Raw genomic sequence first — 21,038 nt, forward strand, 5'->3', positions numbered from 1 at the left:
CCAATGTTATTTTTTCCCTGGCCCAGTGCACACAATCTTCTAACCTGCAAAAGGAGGTTGCTACTAAGAGGTCTTGTGATTAATAATAACATAAAAGTCACTGTCTGGTCCATTTTTACTAGATCCATTCTTACAATGGTTTTCATATACAAAAAGGCAAAATTGCGCTGAACGATGTCCTGTATGTAAAACGTACTATGGTCAGCCATATGTTTGTGGGGGTATGGTATGGCTGACTGACGGTCAGCATACCGACGCTGGGATCCTGGCAGCGGAATCCCGGCGGAGGGGTGGGGGGAACGAGCACAACAAGCCCCTTGCGAGCTCACTGTGCTCAACACGATGCGGGCTCGGTGGCGACCTGCGGTCACTACGGGCTCTATTCCCACTCTATGGGTGTTGTGGACACCCACGAGTGGGAATTGTCCCTGTTGGTCGGTATGCCGACCGTCGGGATAGTGACGGTGCGGGATGTAGGGGGAGGTCACATGAATACATCCCGTTTAAGGTGAAGTAGAGGTTTGCACAGGCTGAGGTGTAGGAGTTGTGGAAATTAGGGCATTCCTTTGTAATTATGCAGAAAGGAGTTTTGCTTTTTTACACGGAGATGATTTAAATTAATTAGAGGGCCAGAGAGGGCTTATTTTTACTGTCCCTCTTGAAGCTGCGCAAATGTTTTTTTTTATAGTGGCTAGCTAATGCTCATATTAGTCATGAGAAGAAGATACTTTTCAAACTCTGCTACAAAAAAACGGTTTAATAGTCCTCCAAAATATATATACATAAATATTGCAATTACTACCAATCAAAACCAGGGTATTGCGAAAATGTGCATATTGGTCTGATTATGAAATGCAGATTATCCATATTGGAAAGGGTTATGTAACACCAGGATCAGGTACCTTGAGAACATTTGTTAGATTCACATAGAGGTTTTTGTCTCTTAGACTTGCCTTTTAAAGTTAAGTTATTTTAGGCTAATCACAACTGCTGCAATATCATTACCTTACTGTGTAGGCCAGGACTTAGTAATCAGATTGTAATTGGGCTTTTTGCTATTACCCAGTTTGTGCAGTCATTTTCCTACTGCACCGAACTAGCAAGGAATGTGCATCAATGGGTCGATGCGTAGTAGGTCGACTGGGTCAATAGGTTGATACGAAAAATGTCAACATGGGAATAGTTGATACACAAATGGTCAACACAAGTTTGTTTTGTTTGTTTTTTTTTGGTGTCATTTTGTATGTTTAACCACATGTAAACCAAATTAGTGGAAACATGTTCCCTTGCCGGCTCGCTTCGCTCGCCACACTTTGGGTAAGATACGATTCCCAATCGTAGGTGTATATTTACTACGGTGCAGATTTTTAGAAGTGGAAATGTTGCCCATAGCAATCAATCAGAGTCTGCTTATCATTTATTTATCACATCCTAGAAGATTTTATCTTGAATCTGATTGGTTGCCAAACGTAACATCTCCACTTCTAAAAACCCATACCTTAGTAAATATACCGCGTAGTCCACATGGATGGTAAATGATGAAAAAGTAAAAAAAAAGTTTAAAAAAAAAACTTATGTGGACCATATGAGTGTCGACTATTGTCATATCGAGCTTTTAAACCTGTCGACCTTTTGAACTTGTCTACCTTAACCACTGTCTACCTATTGACCTTGCTGACCTTTTGTACTTCTGGACCTAATGTATATTGACCATATAGGGGTCGATTCAATTGTTCTGGCGTTCAGGCGAGCAGTGGCCGAGGAGGACACATTTTTTTTTCTCTCCGCCTCCTGAGGTGCGAGAACAATGTGTGGAAACTCGGCACTTTGGGTGTCCAAACAGGAGTGTGGAAGGCCAAAGCAGAGAGTTTAGACTGGTTTAGCCGTTTTAGGCAGCTAAACCTGGTCTGCTTGGGCGCGACATACGCGATGTGCGTGGGTTCCCAATTGAATTGGCCCCATGGTGTGAACCTATCATCCGGGAACCCACTAGCATGACACTTGGTTAGATCAGTGGACAGCCCCAACGTTCATTCCTACATTCGTGACCAAATTCAAGCATTGTCTTGTCTTTGCCATTAAAGGTGTTTTCGTAGAACATATGTATTAGTTGCCCTCTGTCCCCTGGAGGGCACCTTAGTGGGTGCTCCACCACTATTTCTTGCTTTGGGATGATCAGTCCCGCTGTGGTCTCTCTGTAACAGGAGAGATTTGCTGATGCAGCTCCATGTGATAGACCTCTGCTGATTAGAGGCAAAGGACACGATTAAACAATATTTATTTTAATCTGGAAATTCCCCTTAATTTGTGAAAGAAATTTGAGAGCCTCCTGGAAGCTCCAACCATTTGGACATGAGCTGAGCTGCATTTGCTAATAATCTGATCTATACTGATTGGGCTGTGTTATTGGGCTGGTTGCCCAGTATTACTGATGATATTGGATATGTTACCAGCAGTACTAGTGCCTAATCTGTCCCATCTGCTGTTTTGGAATGTAGTCATGTGACCGGCGGTTTGAGATCCTGCCAGTCAGTATACGGACACCGGAATCCTGATCTCTGCCAACAGTCGGCATGCCAACTAACTTTGACTATTCCCACTCATGGGTGTCCACGACACCCACAGAGTGGGAATAGAACCTGTGACAAGCGCAGCGAGCCATCGAGCCTGCTGCGTGGCGAGTGCAGCAAGCCCACAAGGGGCTCTGTTGAGCTCGCCCCCCTACTGGCATTCTGGCGCCCAGGATACTGGAGTCGGTATGGTGACCTCCGGGATCCCAAACACGGCCTCCCGATACCAACCCACTGTTTCTGGTGTGGAGATAAATGACACTAGCTGTGCAGCCAGTTCTGTTGGGAGTAATAGCAATGTTTTGGTGAGTTAGGCTTTCACAATGTAAGCTCCCAGGATTGTAACCCCACTCACTTCCCATATAAAATAATAAATGTATATGGAGTGTATTGGCAAGTCTATTGATGATAATATTAGTACCATGTAGAAAATGTGTACAGCCGTTAGATGCTCCGATCAGCACATGGCTATGGCGTAGCGACAGTTACCCCCCCCCCCCCACACACACACACACAGGACCCTGGTCGGTAGCACTACTTGCACACCCCTCCCTTCGACCCTGCTGCAGGTGGGGCAAATGTAAGATGTGCATAGAGATTTGGGAAATACGTGCCCAAACAAATTAAATTGCAGTATAAAATTAAAGGTGTACAACATTATGGACTACATGCAAAAGCAGACAGTGTTTACCCTGCGTGCAAACATACATGTATTTGCATCACTTGCATTGCAATATGGTTTGTCCAGGTGCAAAGTTCCTTGCCCTTTACATTCAGCTGCATTGGAAATGATGAAAAAGAAAAACTTCTGCAGATTATCAGGCCTCTCCAGTTCAGTACAGCAAACGCCTCAGAAAATAAATGTATGTAATATAATTAAGTACTTGTCAAACTGTGCTGTTTTTTTAGCTGCACAGTGGGAGACCTTCAATCAAAAATTGATTACCTGGAGAAGACCAATGCAAAGCTAAATGACGAGGTCTGCTACCTGTTCCTCTCCTACCTGCTTACAGGTTATGATGTGGGGTGATTCTCCCATTTCCCAATGTCTACCTTATACTTAAAGATATTAATACAAATGTTTATTTCTTAGAGGTTTGGGGGCCTGAATCTGAGTAGGATGAAATGCAGACAATCTTGTTTATATCTGCAAACTGCTCAGGTGCCATAAAAAACAATCTCTGACTGTGCTGTACCGTGCATACGTACATGGACAAAGATTCACAGTGAGTTTGTTGCGACCGTTGACTGATCGCCCTTTCCCCACACTGCCACGAACCTTGTCCCTTGGTTCTGGTGTTAGAGACACGCACTGCACTGCTACAGCGGACAGGCACTAGGACTCGTAATGGCTGTTGCCGGAGGTGCGACCTCCAACCTGCACCTTCTGTGCATACACGGTAACCCCTCTGCATCTTTCCTTCTCTTCTGTCTCCTCAGCATTGGGCATGCCCCTGCATTCTCATCCACAACGGAAGATACAGTATATATGCCTATAGTGACCCCAAAGTCCATTATACCACTTATTATCTATATAAAGATCCTGCTGCCACTGCCTAATCTGCAGTATGTGAATGTAAACCTGGTGCAATGCCCAGCAAACAACTGCAGCTAGAGATTACAGATAACCTGTACCTGCTATTAATCCTGTGTTTACCTGTTCCTGTTCTACCTGGTTAATAATCCTTAACCTGGTTAATCATCTGCTGTGTGGACTAACCTCCATTGGCCACCCACCACTGTAGTGTCTGCCATTACCCATCGGCGTTGCAATGTTTTACCTCATTCCTGTCAGGAGTCGCTTCCCGGCAGTGTTGCAGACATGATGTAAATACACTGCAACGCTGGCGGTAAGAGACATTATTTTCATGGCACCCCTAGGATAAAAGGTTTTTATTGATAAATCTTGAAAAATATATTAAATTAAGGTATATTGTACCTACCTGTCATTCTTAGGGTCAGTTATGTGGGTTATAGAGTTGTGATTTTGATTGTTCACATGTGTTATGATTGGCATCAGCACTGGTTTTGCCGATCACTTTCAGCATCAGTAATTTGATTTGGTCCTACACTACCAACCTGAGGCACCCCTGCAAGAGCCTCTCAGCACCCCAGGGTGCTTGGCACAAAGTTTGAGAACAAATGAGCTAACCCATTGCAATGATTGTCATGGAGTACTAAGAAAAAAGGGTATGAATACAGTAATTCCCTAGTTTTCCAGCGCAAGTTCATCCAGCACCTCATCCATAGATCTACCCTGTCTCCCAAAATAAACGTTATTGGCAAAAATCTTATTTAAATATTTCACAAAATTGACTTTATATTAAATAGCTATTACATTTGAATGATCTTATTATTGATATTTGATTAGGGTTTTTTTTTTTTTTTTTACATTTTCTGACTTTTTTCTCACTTAACAGCTTGTTGCAGCAAAGGATCGTATTGTATCACTACAGGATGAACATAATCAGCTATTACAAGAGAGCACACTTCTACGGAAGAAAAGTGAAAGAAGCGTTGAGGTAAGAAACCAAGGTTGGATCATGTTTAGACTTAAATGTTTTGAGGGCCAATTTATGCAAAGATGCAGGATAATTCTTAAGTTGAGTGGGGTGGGGGTGCGGGGGTGGAATTATGGCATGACAGGTTCACAGCACAAAGTACAAGTTGACAAATGCGTACAGTGACCTGAGCTTTTCTCTTTAATAAACCAGGTGCACAGTCTTCTTTTTTTTTTTTTACACACACAAACATGGCATTTAAAGTGCTCATGAGATATGAAGTACTTATAATAATAGCAGCACTTGATTCAGTTCAGTGATTTTCTGCCATATGAATGAAAAATGGCCACTTTTGGCATGACAAGCAGGGACTCTGTTATGTCAGTTCAATTAGACGTTCCGGCAGGAGGGAGAGGTCGACGAGCAGAGAAGTTGACCTGACCCAGGACAGGTCCAGCAGGCAGCAGCAACGCTGATTGGACATCCCAGTCCCCAGCAGCAGCAGATGCAGCACTGCACTATAGTGCATGTGCACCTGAGGCAGCGACTGTACCCCCACCCTGTTCAGGTCGGTGCCCTCAGTCACAGTCTAGGGAAGGAGGGGGGGGGGCACTACCTGGCGTAATGTGTAAAAAGGGGACTCTGCCTGCCGTAATGTGTAAAAAGGAGGTACTCTGCTGCTGTAATGTGTAAAAAGGTGACCCTGCCTGCCTGATGTGTAAAAAGGGGACTCTGCCTGCTTAATGTGTCAAATGGGGGACTATGCTGCTGTAATGTGTAAAAAAAAGAAAAGAAAAGGGATCTCTGCCTGCTGTAATGTGTAAAAAGGGGACTCTGCCTGCTGTAATGTGTAAAAAGGGGACTCTGCCTGCTTAATGTGTCATAGGGGGGGGACTCTGTTGCTGTAATGTGTAAAAAACTAAAAGAAAAGGGGACTCTGCCTGCTGTAATGTGTAAAAAGGTGACCCTGCCTGATGTGTAAAAAGGGGACTATGCTGCTGTAATGTGTAAAAAAAAGAAAAGAAAAGGGATCTCTGCCTGCTGTAATGTGTAAAAAGGGGACTCTGCCTGCTGTAATGTGTAAAAAGGGAACTCTGCCTGCTTAATGTGTCATAGGGGGGGGACTCTGTTGCTGTAATGTGTAAAAAACTAAAAGAAAAGGGGACTCTGCCTGCTGTAATGTGTAAAAAGGTGACCCTGCCTGATGTGTAAAAAGGGGACTCTGCCTGCTTAATGTGTCAAATGGGGACTCTGCTGCCGTAATGTGTAAAAAAAGAAAAAGAAAAGGGAACTCTGCCTGCTGTAATGTGTAAAAAGGGGACTCTGCCTGCTGTAATTTGTAAAAAGGGAACTCTGCCTGCTTAATGTGTCATAGGGGGGACTCTGTTGCTGTAATGTGTAAAAAACGAAAAGAAAAGGGGACTCTGCCTGCTGTAATGTGTAAAAAGGGGACTCTGCTTGCCTGATGTGTAAAAGGGAGCTCTACCTGCCATATTGTGTAAAAGGGGACTCTACCTGCCAGAATGTGTAAAAGGGAGCGCTACCTGCTATAATGTGTAAAAGGGGGCTCTACCTGACGTTATGTATCATAGGGGCTCTACCTGAAGAAATGTGTAAAACAAGGGTCTACCTGGTGTAATGTGTGTAAGTGGCACTACTGTGTAGCGTAATCTGAACAAGGAAGACTACTGTGCAGCATAATATGAATTGGTATTATTTTGTGGCCACACCCTTTCCCCATGAAGCCACGCCCCTATATTTTTGTTGTGCGCCTGAGGCGCACACTGGCCCTATTTTAAATATGGGTGGGGGCGGTTTCTTTCACACAGCACTAAAATGTCTAGTTATGGCACTGACCCCTGTGCATGAAGCTAGAAATAACTCTGTGTGTACGTTCTTCTATGGGATCATGAAGGCCGGCATCTGTACAGTAGTATTAAACTGCATATAAGATTTAAGCTCCTGTTCCAGGAATGTTTTAAGCCGTTTTTCGGAAACACTCCTGCTTGCACACCTACACAATCATCGTGCCTGTCAGCCAATAACTGCGTGATGTAACTGACGATTGTATAGGTGTTTACCTTTAGTCAGTGTATTGAGTATAGAAAGAGAAGAAGGTGGAGATAAAGCCTCCTAAAGACTGAACATGTATAGAAGTTGCCATAGCAACCGATCAGCTTTGTAGTATATTCCAGGCATTCCTAAACTCAGTACTTAAGGCACACTAACAGTCCAGGTTTTAATTATATCCATGCTTGCACACAGGTGACTTAGTACCTCAGTTATTCTGATGTAACTATCTGTGCTGAAGCCTGGATATCACTAAAACATGCACTCTCTGTGTTCCTTGAGAGCAGTGGTTGGGAATGCCTGGCATATGCTATAAAAGGATAACATCCAATCAGTTTTTACCTATTGACAACTTCCTGTCTACACATCAGAACGATGTGTAGCCGGCTGATCTGGCAGGCGACGAAACCCTTCATCTGCAAGAGCATACACGCTTGCCGGTGCAGGGGAGCAACAGAGAATGCCGCATGGCATCATTAGCGATGCCTTCTGGTTGACCCTGCAGCAGGGCCGACCAGAGGACATCGCTGAGAACCATGTGAGTGCGCAGATCGGGCGTACAGTGAATGGTCTGGCCAATATGCCATTCCGATTTCACCGGAGACTACATATCACCCAGAGAACGTTCTAGTGTGTACCCAGCTGTAGTTTGGTGTAGAGGTGTGGTAATCGGGTATCCCAGACTGTTTGGAGGTTCTGGGAAAGTCTTAGTACATGAGGTAGGAAATTCCGGTGACTCAGTGCAGCATTTACAAAATGTCCTATAACCAAGTATAGGAGCAGATAATGAGTTTGCTTGAGACACCCTGGTCATATGCAAACCAGAGAGGTTGAGTTGGAAGATATTTTATGACAAATAGGGGTCTATTCATGAAGCAGTGAAAAGTGGGGAGAAGTGAGCCAGTGGAGAAGTTGCCCATGGCAACCAATCAGCATTGAAGTAGCATTTATAATTTGCATACTATACAATTGAAAGGAGCAGCTGATTGGTTGCCATAGGCAACTTCTCCACAGGCTCACTTCTTTTATTTACAAAAATCTAACTACTGCTAATAATATAATTAAAACACATTTCTAATCAGTTGATTAGTTTGTTTGTGATAACCTGCACAATGTAATGGAAGAAAATCATTCTTTAACGTGGGCCAACACAGATGGCGAGAGATCTTGAGAGGAGAGATACATTTGAGTTTCATCATCTGTATACAGACTGTACTGAAATCCAAAAGAACTTACTAGTTTTACAAGGGAAATGGAATAGATAGAGAAGCAGAGAGGATATTGAACTGAGCTCTGTGGGACCCCAAATGATGAAGGAAGCAGAGAGGAGGTGGAACTAAAGGTGGGAACATGCCTAGGATGTCAGCAAGGACCACAAGGACTATGCCATAGGTATAAGTGTGCAACAGGCTAGGGCTGTTTGATGTGATGAATATTTGCGGTAATATGGTTAATGTGCATTGTTTACAGGTAAATATGCAAGATACGAAAGTTGAATTAGAAACTTATAAACAGACCCGCCAAGGACTGGATGAGTTGTATAATGAAACCCTGAAGCAGCTAAAAGTAGAAAAACAAGCTCGACTGGTCAGTTCAACATTTTGATTCTATAAAAATATTTCTGTGTAACTTTGTTTATTTTTATTTTTTTTAATCCAACTCACTAATATTCAAAAGACTTTGCCATAGAATGTTTGAAGGTTTTATTCCAGCCTGACCAATATCCATGCAGATTTGTGTTTTTAGATAGATATATATATATAAACCAAACCCATTGTTTTATTCTACATATTTACATTTCCCCAGCGGCTGCTAATGTCTGCAGACACTGGGTGGGTGGTCGTGCCATGCTGACTTATCAGTAGTGATTGGCAGCACGGCAGACACTGGGGATGGTGCAGGGAGGCAGAGGAACTGAAACGGCAGCTATGGGATGTTTCACACATTGTGTATCTGACTGGTCGCATCGCTTGTGACCAGGGGGGTAATTCCAAGTTGATCGCAGCAGGAATTTTGTTAGCAGTTGGGCAAAACCATGTGCACTGCAGGGGAGGCAGATATAACATGTGCAGAGAGAGTAAGATTTGGGTGGGGTGTGTTCAATCTGCAATCTAATTTGCAGTGTAAAAATAAAGCAGCCAGTATTTACCCTGCACAGAAACAAAATAACCCACCCAAATCTAACTCTCTCTGCACATGTTATATCTGCCACCCCTGCAGTGCACATGGTTTTGCCCAACTGCTAACAAAGTTCCTGCTGCGATCAACTTGGAATTACCCCCCAGATTAGGTAATGCTCTTGCTGGTGTCTAAATATTTGATGCCACCATGCCAGGCAAGTGGTTAAGAGCAAATTTGCATGGGGTTATTAGGTGACGCCCATTATCTTGGATATGCTCACAGCGGGTGGTCTTCAGTATGCCGGCTGTCGGGATCCCGGCGCACAGTATACCGGCGCCGGAATCCCGACAGCCGGCATACCGACACTTATTCTCCCTCGTGGGGGTCCACGACCCCCCTGGAGGGAGAATAAAATAGCGTGGCGCGCCACCGTGCCCGCAGCGTGGCGAGCGCAGCGAGCCCGCAAGGGGCTCATTTGCGCTCGCCAAACTGTCGGTATGCCGGCGGTCGGGCTCCCGGTGCCGGTATGCTGCTCGCCGGAAGCCCGACCACCGGCATACCATACTACACCCCTCACAGCTGCTATGGATATTCAGGCATGCAAGGAACACACAGAAAATTAAGCTTACTAGGATGCTGTGGCATTGCTCTTTTTTTCTTTCTCTGGTGGACCTACCCCATCTGTGTGACATCATGATGTCACATGTTCAGAGTCCAGGGCCAGCACAGGGCGATAAAATTGCCCTGCTGTGGCACTGGATAACTTATTTTCTGTAGCACAGGGGATTACCTTTTATTTAGTCCTTGTGAAGTACCATCTGTTTCTGCAAACCCAGGCCAGGGCTGGCAACCCGTGGGAACACTACCTCCTGCAGCAGTTCCAGCTGTGCACATGGAGAGACAGCGCTCTTGGATGCTGGACCGAGCTTTTCACATATACCATATTATTTACAAGGCACTAATACTGACCGAGGAGGCTAAGGAACAGAGTGACTGTCCATAAGGGTGTGTTCAATAGATCTACAGTATCTTTACAATGTCAATAGGTCAACATGGAAAAGGTCAACAGAGTCAAAAGGTCGATATGAAAATGGTCGACACGGGCTTTTTTACAGTTTTTTTTGTTGTTGTTTTTTTTGTCATTTTATGTTTCACCATATCTGAGCCAGAATAGTGGAAACGTGTACCCTCATGGGTCCCTTCACTCGCCTCACTTCGCTACCACTGCGCTCGGCACAAGTTACCATTCCCAATCGTAGTCCACATGGATGGTAAATGATGTAAAAGTTGAAAAAAAAAACCTTGCATCAACCATGTGTGTGTTGACCATTTGTCATGTCAACCTTTTGAAACTGTTGACATTACACACTGTCTACCTTCTACCCATCGACCTTTTGACCCTGTCAAGCTTTTACATGTCGACCATTTGGGATTTGTCCTATTGACTATCTATCCTTTTACTGTAGATCTATCAGCCATACACCGTCCATAGGAACAGCCACACTCATGAAGGCATACAGAAGCAGATTGGAGCCTGAGCCCATCCCCATACAGCTGGAGCTCACCCAGTCATGATATGCCCCTGAGGGGTGTAAATTTTGGTCATGGTTTATATAGATGTAGATGTAGCAATAGACAGCACGGGTAATAAAACATAACAGGTCAGACTTTGGTGATAGTGCAGAAAGCTGGAACATAATGAAAAATATGTAGTAAAATTACCATGAGAGCATGTAAAAAAACATGTACTGTAGGAGGAGATGTATCAAGCCAAGGAGAGGGATACAGTGATGAAGTTGTCCAAAGCATCCAATCAGCTTCTTCCTGCCATTTATTTAACACAGTCTATGAAATGAGTGTTACACGCTGATTGGTTGCTTTGGACAACGTCTCTACTTTCTCTCTCCAAACTTAATACATCTATGCAGAAAATACTTGACATAAAGGGGGTGATGTGTCAAGAAGTATGGTTGAGAAGTTGCCCATAACGACTAAACAGCTTCTACCTATCATTTTATAGAATATCCTTGCTATCTCAAAGCTGATTGGCTGATATGGGTAACTTCGTCACTTGTCCACTTCTCCGTTGTTTACACCTCTTGGTAGATCTCCACCATAGTATTTGTAGGTTTTCTCATTATTTTAGTATGTATATTAATGATCAGAGTAGATTTGTGTTTTTCTTTGGTTGTATTTTAAATAGCTGAGTACTTTTAGTTATCCTTAGTTATCATATTAGTCGTTTGGATTCATGTTTATATTTCTGAGAATTGTGTTTTTGTTTTTCTGACATTTCATGTGTGCCTCATCTTCCTTTTTATGGAAGATTAGTTATGGAACTGGTATAGAATGACCTCTTGGTGATAGACGGGCACAAACCCTGGGATGCGGTTATGTAACTGGTGGTCGGGAGACCGCCGATTACTAACACCAGGATCTCTGCGTCGGTATGGTGACCCAACCACCGGTTACCCATACCCAACCCCAAACCTTCAATACGTGTTGTAAGACTGTTCACAATCAGATTTTGGGACAGAAAAAGACATTTCTCAGAAGATTTAGTGGAATGTGAAGGTGGACAGCCAGAATATGGAAATGTACATTAAGCTGACACCTGCAGCAGGATGTAATGGTGGGATGCCGGCCGAACTCTGACTTTTTTTGAAAGCGGCAGTCATTTACAAGGCATGGTTTTGCTGAGTTTGGCTGGCATCCCGCGCCTCCATAAAATTCGGACACCATTACATTGACATTTACTTAGTACAACATGGCTGACATGTCCAGAGTGCCAACATTTACCAGTTATACCCCGGGAGCTCCCAGTGTGCGACCCACCTCAGGCGCCTCACTGCCGCTCTCTGCATCCCGGCATATTGCCGGGTTGGTGACGTGGCGGGGGCGGTGCTTGGAGATCACATTATCTGCAAGCGCCACCCGTACACACGCAGTGAACGGGAAACTGGTTGCATCGACCCGGCTGCCATTCACACCGCACAGTGAGCCAGGTGGAACATGAGTTCAACCCTGCTTGCGACCATGGTTGAAATACCGGGTCGTTCGACCTGGTATTTCAACCCTTACACTTTTCAGACCACACCTGAACACGAGTTATGCCCGCTCATGTGCCAATAGCCCGTGTTCAAAGGTGGCGGTCTGAAAGGGGTATTAGTGTTTTTGTTTATTTTTGCCTAACCCTAAGAATATATATAACCATAAATCGATATTCTGGTGTTCACTTGTTATATGTTGACACTCTAAAAGTGTTGACATTAACCATATCGACCTAATTGTATGTCGACATATTGGTTGTCATTCTAACGTCCATGTCAACATTCAGAATCTAAATATGGACCAGTTGACCGGATACCCACTGGATTAATAGTCTGTGAATAGAGGCCGAACGAAAATGGTTATTCTACTGTGTAATGTGTCTGATGTAGGAGACGGGACATATAAGGGTAAATTCCATGAGCAAAATTGTGCAGACAAATGTGGAACCTACAGTGTTAATATATATGCTGGTACATTGTGTAGGTACATTAATGATTAAATCTAATCATCCTAGGAACTTGAAAAAGAGCTAGAATTGCAGCTTAGCATGAAGACTGAAATGGAAATGGCGATGAAACTGCTCGAAAAGGATGTTCATGAAAAGCAAGACACGCTGGTAGTTCTGCGGAAACAGCTGGATGATGTCAAGTCCATTAATCTTCTCATGTGCCAAAAAGTAAAGGTAAATAATTGTCCTTTCCTTGGCAAAGTGCATGATAATATAAAACGTACATAACGTGCTCACATAACGTCCCTTCATGCATCCCCCCCATAACAAACAACAGGTGACATATAAGTAGAGGTGGTACGTGCAGCGCTGTTTGACACTTACATTGAACCTCTGTATGTATGAAAGCAGGTAACGTAGAGAGAAATCACCTTTCTCTGTTATCTGCAAACATATAACATTATTCAGATGTATTATAAAGCTGTAAGTGCACTTTTGTAGTTTATCATTATTTTCACATATGGGCATGATTACCTACCAGTATGTGTGCTACCCTGCGGCGGCTCCTGGGGATCTGCCTGCACATAGGAGGTCCCACGATGATTAGGAGATCTCATGCATGCCCAGTCTAATCTATTTCAAGATTAGTTTACTAGACTTACTGACCTTCAAAGCTCTACATGACCAGGGCCCAAGGCACCTGAAGCAGCTTCTGATTCTTTACTGTCCCTCTCGATTACTGCAATCTGTAGATGAAGGACTTTTAGTAGTACCTAGAATCTCCCGGAATTCATCTCTGGGTCGAGCTTTTAGCCATGTGGCTCTGGTTCTGTGGGACTCGCTTCCTTGCACAGTGTAAGAGGGCCCCACTCTAGAATCCTTCAAGACTTTCCTGTTCCCGCCAGCATTTCCTTACTATCCCTTTATCTCCATGCTCTCTGGATTTTATGAAAACTTTTCTGTACTTCATTGTTTCTGTACTGTATTATGTTCATTCTATCTGTTAAGTGCCTTAAGTCCTATTGGAGAAAGAGCGCTATTTAAATAAAATTATTATTATTATTATTATTATAATTATTATTATAATAATAATAATAATAATAATAATAAAAAAGAAGAATTGTACCTATACAGTACATAACCTTTTCATTTGCTCTATTAGCTTAAAATGAATGTTTTTTTTTTTAAGGAAACAGAAATTGCCTTACAGAATAAGACGGAGACTGTGTCTATACTACAGGCTAAGTCAGATCAGATGGATTCTGTAACAAAACTACAGGAGCAAAGGTGGGACTTTTACAGGCTCACATGTAAATTGAGTTCATATAAACAAGGTGTGCAAAACCTAAATATGCGCTGCATAAAATAATTGTTTGTCTCTATAATGCCATATAAAGAATGTGTTCCCTCTTTGCATAGGTATTTGGCTTGCCAGAAGACACACAAAACATTACAACCTGAAGATAACAGCATACTGTACCTATTTTATGTGTTTGCTTGTTATTTGTAAAATGGTAGTATTTATAGGTAAATGTATAATACCTGTTGCAGAGCTTACAGGTCACTACAAAGCAGGGACAGACTGGGGCCATGAAGCAGCCCTGGCACATCGGTGTGCACACACAACACACACGACAAGGGGGGCGCAGCCATGAGTCAGGGTTGCCTAGCCTCCTGGCATGCCCCATCTATCTGTACGCTGGCAGCGGGCTGGAGGACAGCCGAGCAGGGAGCTGAAGGCTGCTCGGCCAGCCCCACTCTCTGTGCGGCCATACTGGCCCAACAGGAACGCAACCAATTGGCTACTAACTGTCATTTATCCAAGGGAAGACCTGACTCAGGATTTAGGGCCTAATTCCGACCTGGATTTTGCAGTGGCAGCGTTCGCAGGCGGAAGTCCAGTGCAGTGTGCTCACGCACAGAAGCCGCACTACGCGTGTGCACACAGTCAGATGCAACGGCATCTCATTTGTGCGATCGCCTCTGCCTGATTGATAGGCAGAGGCAGTCGGTGGGGGTGTTGGCGGCATTGAGACAGCATTGCGGCGGCGGCGGGGGAGGGGGGTGGTCCGTACAACGGAGGTGTATCCGGACCTCTGCTGGGGCGGGTCGTGGCAACTGCATGATGCCACACGTAACCACTGCGGCCAAAAACATGGCAGGTAGCCGTCTGGCTTCGCAGCTAGGCTGTGTAGGCAGAGAGCTACTTGGCAGGTGCGAAAGCATCACCGCCATGGGATGCTTTCGCACATCTGCGGGGGAGCAAGACCCGGCATACGGGGCGGACTCGCCCTGTGCTGGGCGTCCCCCTGCGCTGGGCGTCCCCCTGCATGTCAAAGATTTTGATCGTAGATGTGCGTTTGAATTAGGCCCTTAGTCCACTTGGATCACCAAAAGTGATCCAAGCTAAGACTCTGCTCTACTCGTATCCCCAAAGTTGTGTTCGTTTTTTAAATTTTTTTATTCCCAACTCCGCATCAGACCTCTTGTCGGTTGTGTACATAACTGTGAACTGTGTCCTGCTCTGTTCTGTAGAGGACTGTCCTTATTCTAGAAGAATCAGCAGGGGCGTGGTGTCATCAAAACCGCTCTTTGTATGAAGATATATTAGTATACCCAAGACCAATGCTGGATGTAATTATTCTTTATGTAAGTGTATGGGTTCCTTTTGTATTCAAAATCTACATTTACATTTCAGACTTCAGAAATCAGAAAAAGCCAGACAGATGTCGGAGGAAAGCTTTCTGAAAATGCAGAAGGAATATGACGCCAAAACAGAAACATTGCAACTACAGATTGAAAAGCTGAATAAACAGAAGTAAGAAAGTGATGAGAACTTCTGACAACTATTAAGAATCCGACACACAATGCTTTGTAGATGCTTTTGAACATGTGCGTACAAAGGGGTAGCTGAATCACACCATGGAGAGAGATAAAGTGGAGAGAGAGAGATAAAGTACCGACATGTCAGCTTCTGTCGTTTTATAAACACAGACTGTACAGTCAGCAGCTGATTGGCTGGTGCTTTATCGCTCTCCACTTTATCTCTCTCCAAACTATTAAATCTCTCCCCCAAAGTATTTTAATGATGCAATCTGTATGTATGAGGACTAAAAGTAATTAGTGCCTGTTTTAAGTACACATTCAGGCATATTCCATTAGCCGTCTACCCTGCAGCTAATTGGTAGCTAAATACCCCGTGGCGCATGGAAAGGCTATTCAATTAAATAGCCTTTTTGCTGCACCGAAACGCTGGGATTACCCCATTTTCTCAGACTATGAGAAGTCCCTCAGCGGGTATTCATGCGCTGGGTAATCCCCACGGCTAATTGTGCACAGTACTCAAGGACCAACGCCTAGTACTTGGAGCAGAGATACACTGGTGTTTTATAACTGCATGTAAGCTGAACTATGGTAAGGAGGCATTCCATAGACTATTTTTTATTATTATTATTATTATTATTATGAACCTTATTTGTAAGATGTCACAAATTTCCACAGTGTCCTACAGAGAGAGCAAATCTACAAATCAGGGAAACCAAAGTCACAGAATAACACACATACGATTACAGATGTAGGTGTAGTAATACTAATTGGCTGCAATGATGGACCTAAAGGGTAGGATGAAATGATAGAAGAAAGGGCCCTGCTCACAAGAGCTGACATTCTAAAAGTGAGAGGGAGACAGTGAGGGTAGTGGGGAGATACACAGACTAAGGATGTGGAAAGGAAGACCAGGTCAGGTAGGCAAGGGTAAATAATTGGGTTTATATTGTGTTCGAAGCAATGGATGTGGTGATGGGGGTGGGGGGAGATTCAAAGCCACAACTGGCCCCACCCACTAGTACTTTCTGATGAAATTACCTATCTGTCTTGCTGCCCCGTGATCCGGGCGTTTGGTTGGGAGGTGCCCCATTGCCTCGTGTCCTGCACTGCATATGGCATATAAAGTTGGTAAAAAAACACCCACCAGGCACATGTCCTTGCTGCCTGTATACCATGGGCAAGTCCGCTTTGCCCTGTATTAGAGACGTATCCTTTCACTAATGACAACACAGCACATGTCAGACATAACCACGTCACTATACACCTGACACCCCTAACAACATTGTCATTTTTATCTAACACATCAACATATAAATGTTGTACAGTAAGGAACACTATTGTGCCCTTAACTGAATCATTACACAGTCTCATGGGGCCACAGTATCTTATCTTACCGGACCGGGAGAGGTTTTTAAATATAATGAGAAATAACATTTAAGGCTGTATGGTCCTCTTTATTAATATTTGCAGATATACCCTGAATACTAAAGCCCCTCATCGTCTCTATTCTTAGTGATTTGGGAACCAGTTTGGTGGCAATTTATCATTACCCTCATGCCAGGACAGTTACTCCAATAAGCAGCTGTAATGGTGACTGTGCAAAGCTTTAACTATGCCGCTGATGACAGCAGCGAGAGTTTGCACTGGCGGGTTCAGGATGCAGTTAATTTGCCTGCTGTTGGGATCTCGGCGGTCAGGATACCGACGAGGGAAACCCGGCAGCTGACAACGCCGACAGCCAGAATCCCGGCGAACTTGTGCTATTCCTACTCATAAGTGTCCACAACACCCATAGAGTGGGATTAAAGCCTGTGGCGAGCCACTGAGCCCCCAAGGGGACTCTTTGCACTTGCCACGCTGCTGGCATACTGGCAGCCAGGATGCCGTTGTCTGTATACTGATGGGTGGCATCCTGGGCGCCGTTAAATCCTCAAACCAGAAATTAGAAACCCTGTCATACACCACAAGCGCTAAAGAAAGATATCACCATAACGTTCCTTTTTGGACCAGGAGATGGGCTCTATTCTTCTGAGTAGCTGTTAAATCCTACTGATCCTGCAGGTTCTGTTGGGTCTCGTATGCACACTAATGGCAGCAGCGAGAGTTTGCACTTCCGGGTTCTGTCAGGTCACGTAAGCACACTGATGGCAGCAGTGAGAGTTTGCACTGCCGGGTTCTGTCAGGTCACGTAAGCACACTGATGGCAGCAGCGAGAGTTTGCACTGCCGGGTTCTGTCAGGTCACGTAAGCACACTGATGGCAGCAGCGAGAGTTTGCACTGCTGGGTTCTGTCAGGTCACATATGCACACTGATGGCAGCAGCGAGAGTTTGCACTGCCGGGTTCTGTCAGGTCACTTAAGCACACTGATGGCAGCAGCGAGAGTTTGCACTTCCGGGTTCTGTCAGGTCACGTAAGCACACTGATGGCAGCAGCGAGAGTTTGCACTGCCGGGTTCTGTCAGGTCACATATGCACACTGATGGCAGCAGCGAGAGTTTGCACTGCCGGGTTCTGTCAGGTCACATATGCACACTGATGGCAGCAGCGAGAGTTTGCACTGCCGGGTTCTGTCAGGTCACGTAAGCACACTGATGGCAGCAGCGAGAGTTTGCACTGCCAAGTTCTGTCAGGTCATGTGTGCACACTGTGAGAGCCAGAGGAAGCAGGGGGATCTAAATAGAAACCTTCCTCACACTCTAGGTGCTATTTCCATAGAAAAGAGCTTGCACACATACCAGGGGCTGGCTGGGCAGGGTGCCATCTGTCCCCCGAGCCAGTGCAATTTTAGTGTTCCAGGGCCATTTTTGCTTTGCATTCCCTGTGAAAAGCTGGGCCACTTGCTTGAGTCTGCCCCCCAGGCTGAAAGTTGCCAGCCAGCCCCTGGCACATGCTTTGAAGATGGAGTTGGCTATTGGAGTCAAGCTCCGCACGATACTAGTTTTCAAAGACTGATAAATAGCTCAATCTGCTTACCACCACCACCACCACCACCATCTCCTTCACAACTGCCCTAAGCCTAAATGCAATGATTAGATTGTATGTAACAGAGACAGTAATCAGGACACTGGGTCACTGTTTCATTCTGCATGTCTTTTCATTATATAGCTCCAGTTTAGAGCAAGAGCTAAAGTCTGAGAGAGAACAACACAAAAGTCTTCAACAGGAGCTTCACAAAGAGAAGGACTCTAACAAGTCCCTACAGGGCGAGCTACAGCAGTATGCCCAGTTACAGAAGGTACGTGAGTGCAGCTTCCGCTGCTTTACTAGCTGTACAAACAAGTAAATCAGTGTTTCACAACCACGGTCCTCAAGGCACACTAACAGTCCTGGTTTTAGTGATATCCAGGCTTGAACACAGGTGACTTAATTAGTACCTCAGTTATTTTGATTTAACCATCTGTGCTGAAGCCTGGATATCACTAAAACCTGCACTGTTGGGGTGCCTTGAGGACCGCGGTTGGGAATGCCTGAAGTAAATGGTCTGCTTTTGAAAATTATAAATCATCCACTAATGACAAACACTTCAGATTTATTACTTCTTACTTTTCTGTATTTTGTCATCTATTCAGTGTACTGGAGTCTGGGTGATGTGTATTAGGGTGCATCAAACGCCCCGACATTCGGAATGCTTGCTGTCCCTATTCTTAAAATGTACCTTTTTAGCATAGAAACTGTGCAAATTTTTTTTGATGTATGATTTGACTTAGGTGGTCCACCTACACACCCAAAAATTCCCATAACAAAGAAAGGGAACAGCATGAAGCCTTATCGGCCTATCGTGGCTGTTCCCATCCAAATCACAAATCATTAATCAAATCATTATTTCTTTTTCAGATAAAATAAATAGAAATTTATAGAAATAAATAGAAATAAAATAAAATTTTAAATAAAATAGAAATTAATAGAAATCTTTAATCTTCAGGGGCATGGTGGGCCACATAAATATCATCTCAGATTCTTCAAAATTGGTATGCAATATAGACTTAACAATTAAAAAAAAATGTAGCATGGGGACAAATAATTTTTCTTACTTTTAAAAATTCATGGGGCGTTTGATGCACCCTAATGTGTATATATACTCTAGAATCCACAGCACTCATACATCTGCGGTGCCAGTGGTATTTGTGACCACACCATTTAAATTAAAAAACTCATACAAATTCAGCACTCGCCTAATCACATTTAAAACTGTAATTCATCTGAATTTAGGGAATGTTAGTTCCAAAATATTGCAATAGTTCATGGCCATTCCCTACGTACCAAAGTTTCCCCCTTGGTTTGCACCTGTAACACTAGACGGCCAAAGCTAGATGCTGATGCCGCAAAACAATCAAATTTGTAAAAGCGAACAAACGTGTGCTTTGACTACCATGTAGCTGCATGGTAAGTTGCTTCGTGGAAGCCCCACAACCTGCTGCCCATGGCGTTCCCACGGAACGAGTGAAATGTGCTGAAATAGATGCAGGCGGTTGTAGACTAGCATAAAAATAAGCCTGACGAATGGTCAATCTAGCCAAGGTCTGTTTGGAATCTGGCCAACCTACCTTGACTGCATCATAGAGAACAAACAATGTATCTGTTTAACATACTGTTGATGTTCGGGCTACATAAATTCGAAACGCACAAACCACATCCAGAGTAGCTGGAATTCCTGAAAATGTTTTGTCGGATTTGGGTGTGTTTTGGATTCGGGGTTTTTTTTACAAAAAAAACTAAAAAACAGCTTAAATCATAGAATTTGGGGGTAATTTTGATCCCATAGTATTATTAACCACAATTTCCACTCATTTCCAGTCTATTCTGAACACCTCACAATATTATTTTCAGTCCTAAAATTTGCACCAAGGTCGCTGGATGACTAAGCTAAGCGACCCAAGTGGCCGGCAGAAACACCTGGCCCATCTAGGAGTGGCACTGCAGTGTCAGACAGGATGGCACTTAAAAAAATTAGCCCCAAACATCACATGATGCAAAGATTAAAAAAATAAATAAATAAAAAGAGGCGCAAGATGGAATTGTCCTTGGGCCCTCCCACCCACCCTTATGTTGTATAAACAGGACATACACACTTTAACATACCCATCATTTTAGCAACAGGGTCTGCCACACGACTGTGGCAGAAATGACTGGTTGGTTTGGGCCCCCACCAAAAAAGAAACAATCAATCTCTCCTTGCACAAACTGGCTCTACAGAGGCAGGATGTCCACCTCCTCCTCATCCTCCGATTCATCACCCTTTTCACTGTGTACATCCCCCTACTCACAGAGTATTAATTCGTCCCCACTGGAATCCACCATCTCAGGTCCCTGTGTACTTTCTGGAGGCAATTGCTGGTGAATGTCTCCACGGAGGAATTGATTATAATTCATTTTGATGAACATCATCTTCTCCACATTTTGTGGAAGTAACCTCCTACGCCGATCGCTGACAAGGTTACCGGCTTCAATTG

General features: G+C 44.1%; 1 protein-coding gene across 1 annotated transcript in view; it reads left to right on the forward strand.

Annotated features, from left to right (window-relative positions):
* The window catches only part of LOC134933252 (RUN and FYVE domain-containing protein 1-like), a 180,436-nt gene that overhangs the window by 85,680 nt on the left and 73,718 nt on the right, over nt 1-21,038 (forward strand). Inside the window, exons 8-14 of the mRNA XM_063928320.1 lie at nt 3,480-3,549; nt 4,991-5,092; nt 8,612-8,728; nt 12,828-12,995; nt 13,951-14,048; nt 15,460-15,579; nt 18,694-18,823. Coding sequence (XP_063784390.1) covers nt 3,480-3,549; nt 4,991-5,092; nt 8,612-8,728; nt 12,828-12,995; nt 13,951-14,048; nt 15,460-15,579; nt 18,694-18,823 — 805 coding nt within the window. The remainder of the gene's footprint in view (nt 1-3,479; nt 3,550-4,990; nt 5,093-8,611; nt 8,729-12,827; nt 12,996-13,950; nt 14,049-15,459; nt 15,580-18,693; nt 18,824-21,038) is intronic.

This window comes from Pseudophryne corroboree, chromosome 6, assembly GCF_028390025.1.
Source record: "Pseudophryne corroboree isolate aPseCor3 chromosome 6, aPseCor3.hap2, whole genome shotgun sequence".
Classification (NCBI taxonomy): Eukaryota; Metazoa; Chordata; class Amphibia; order Anura; family Myobatrachidae; genus Pseudophryne; species Pseudophryne corroboree.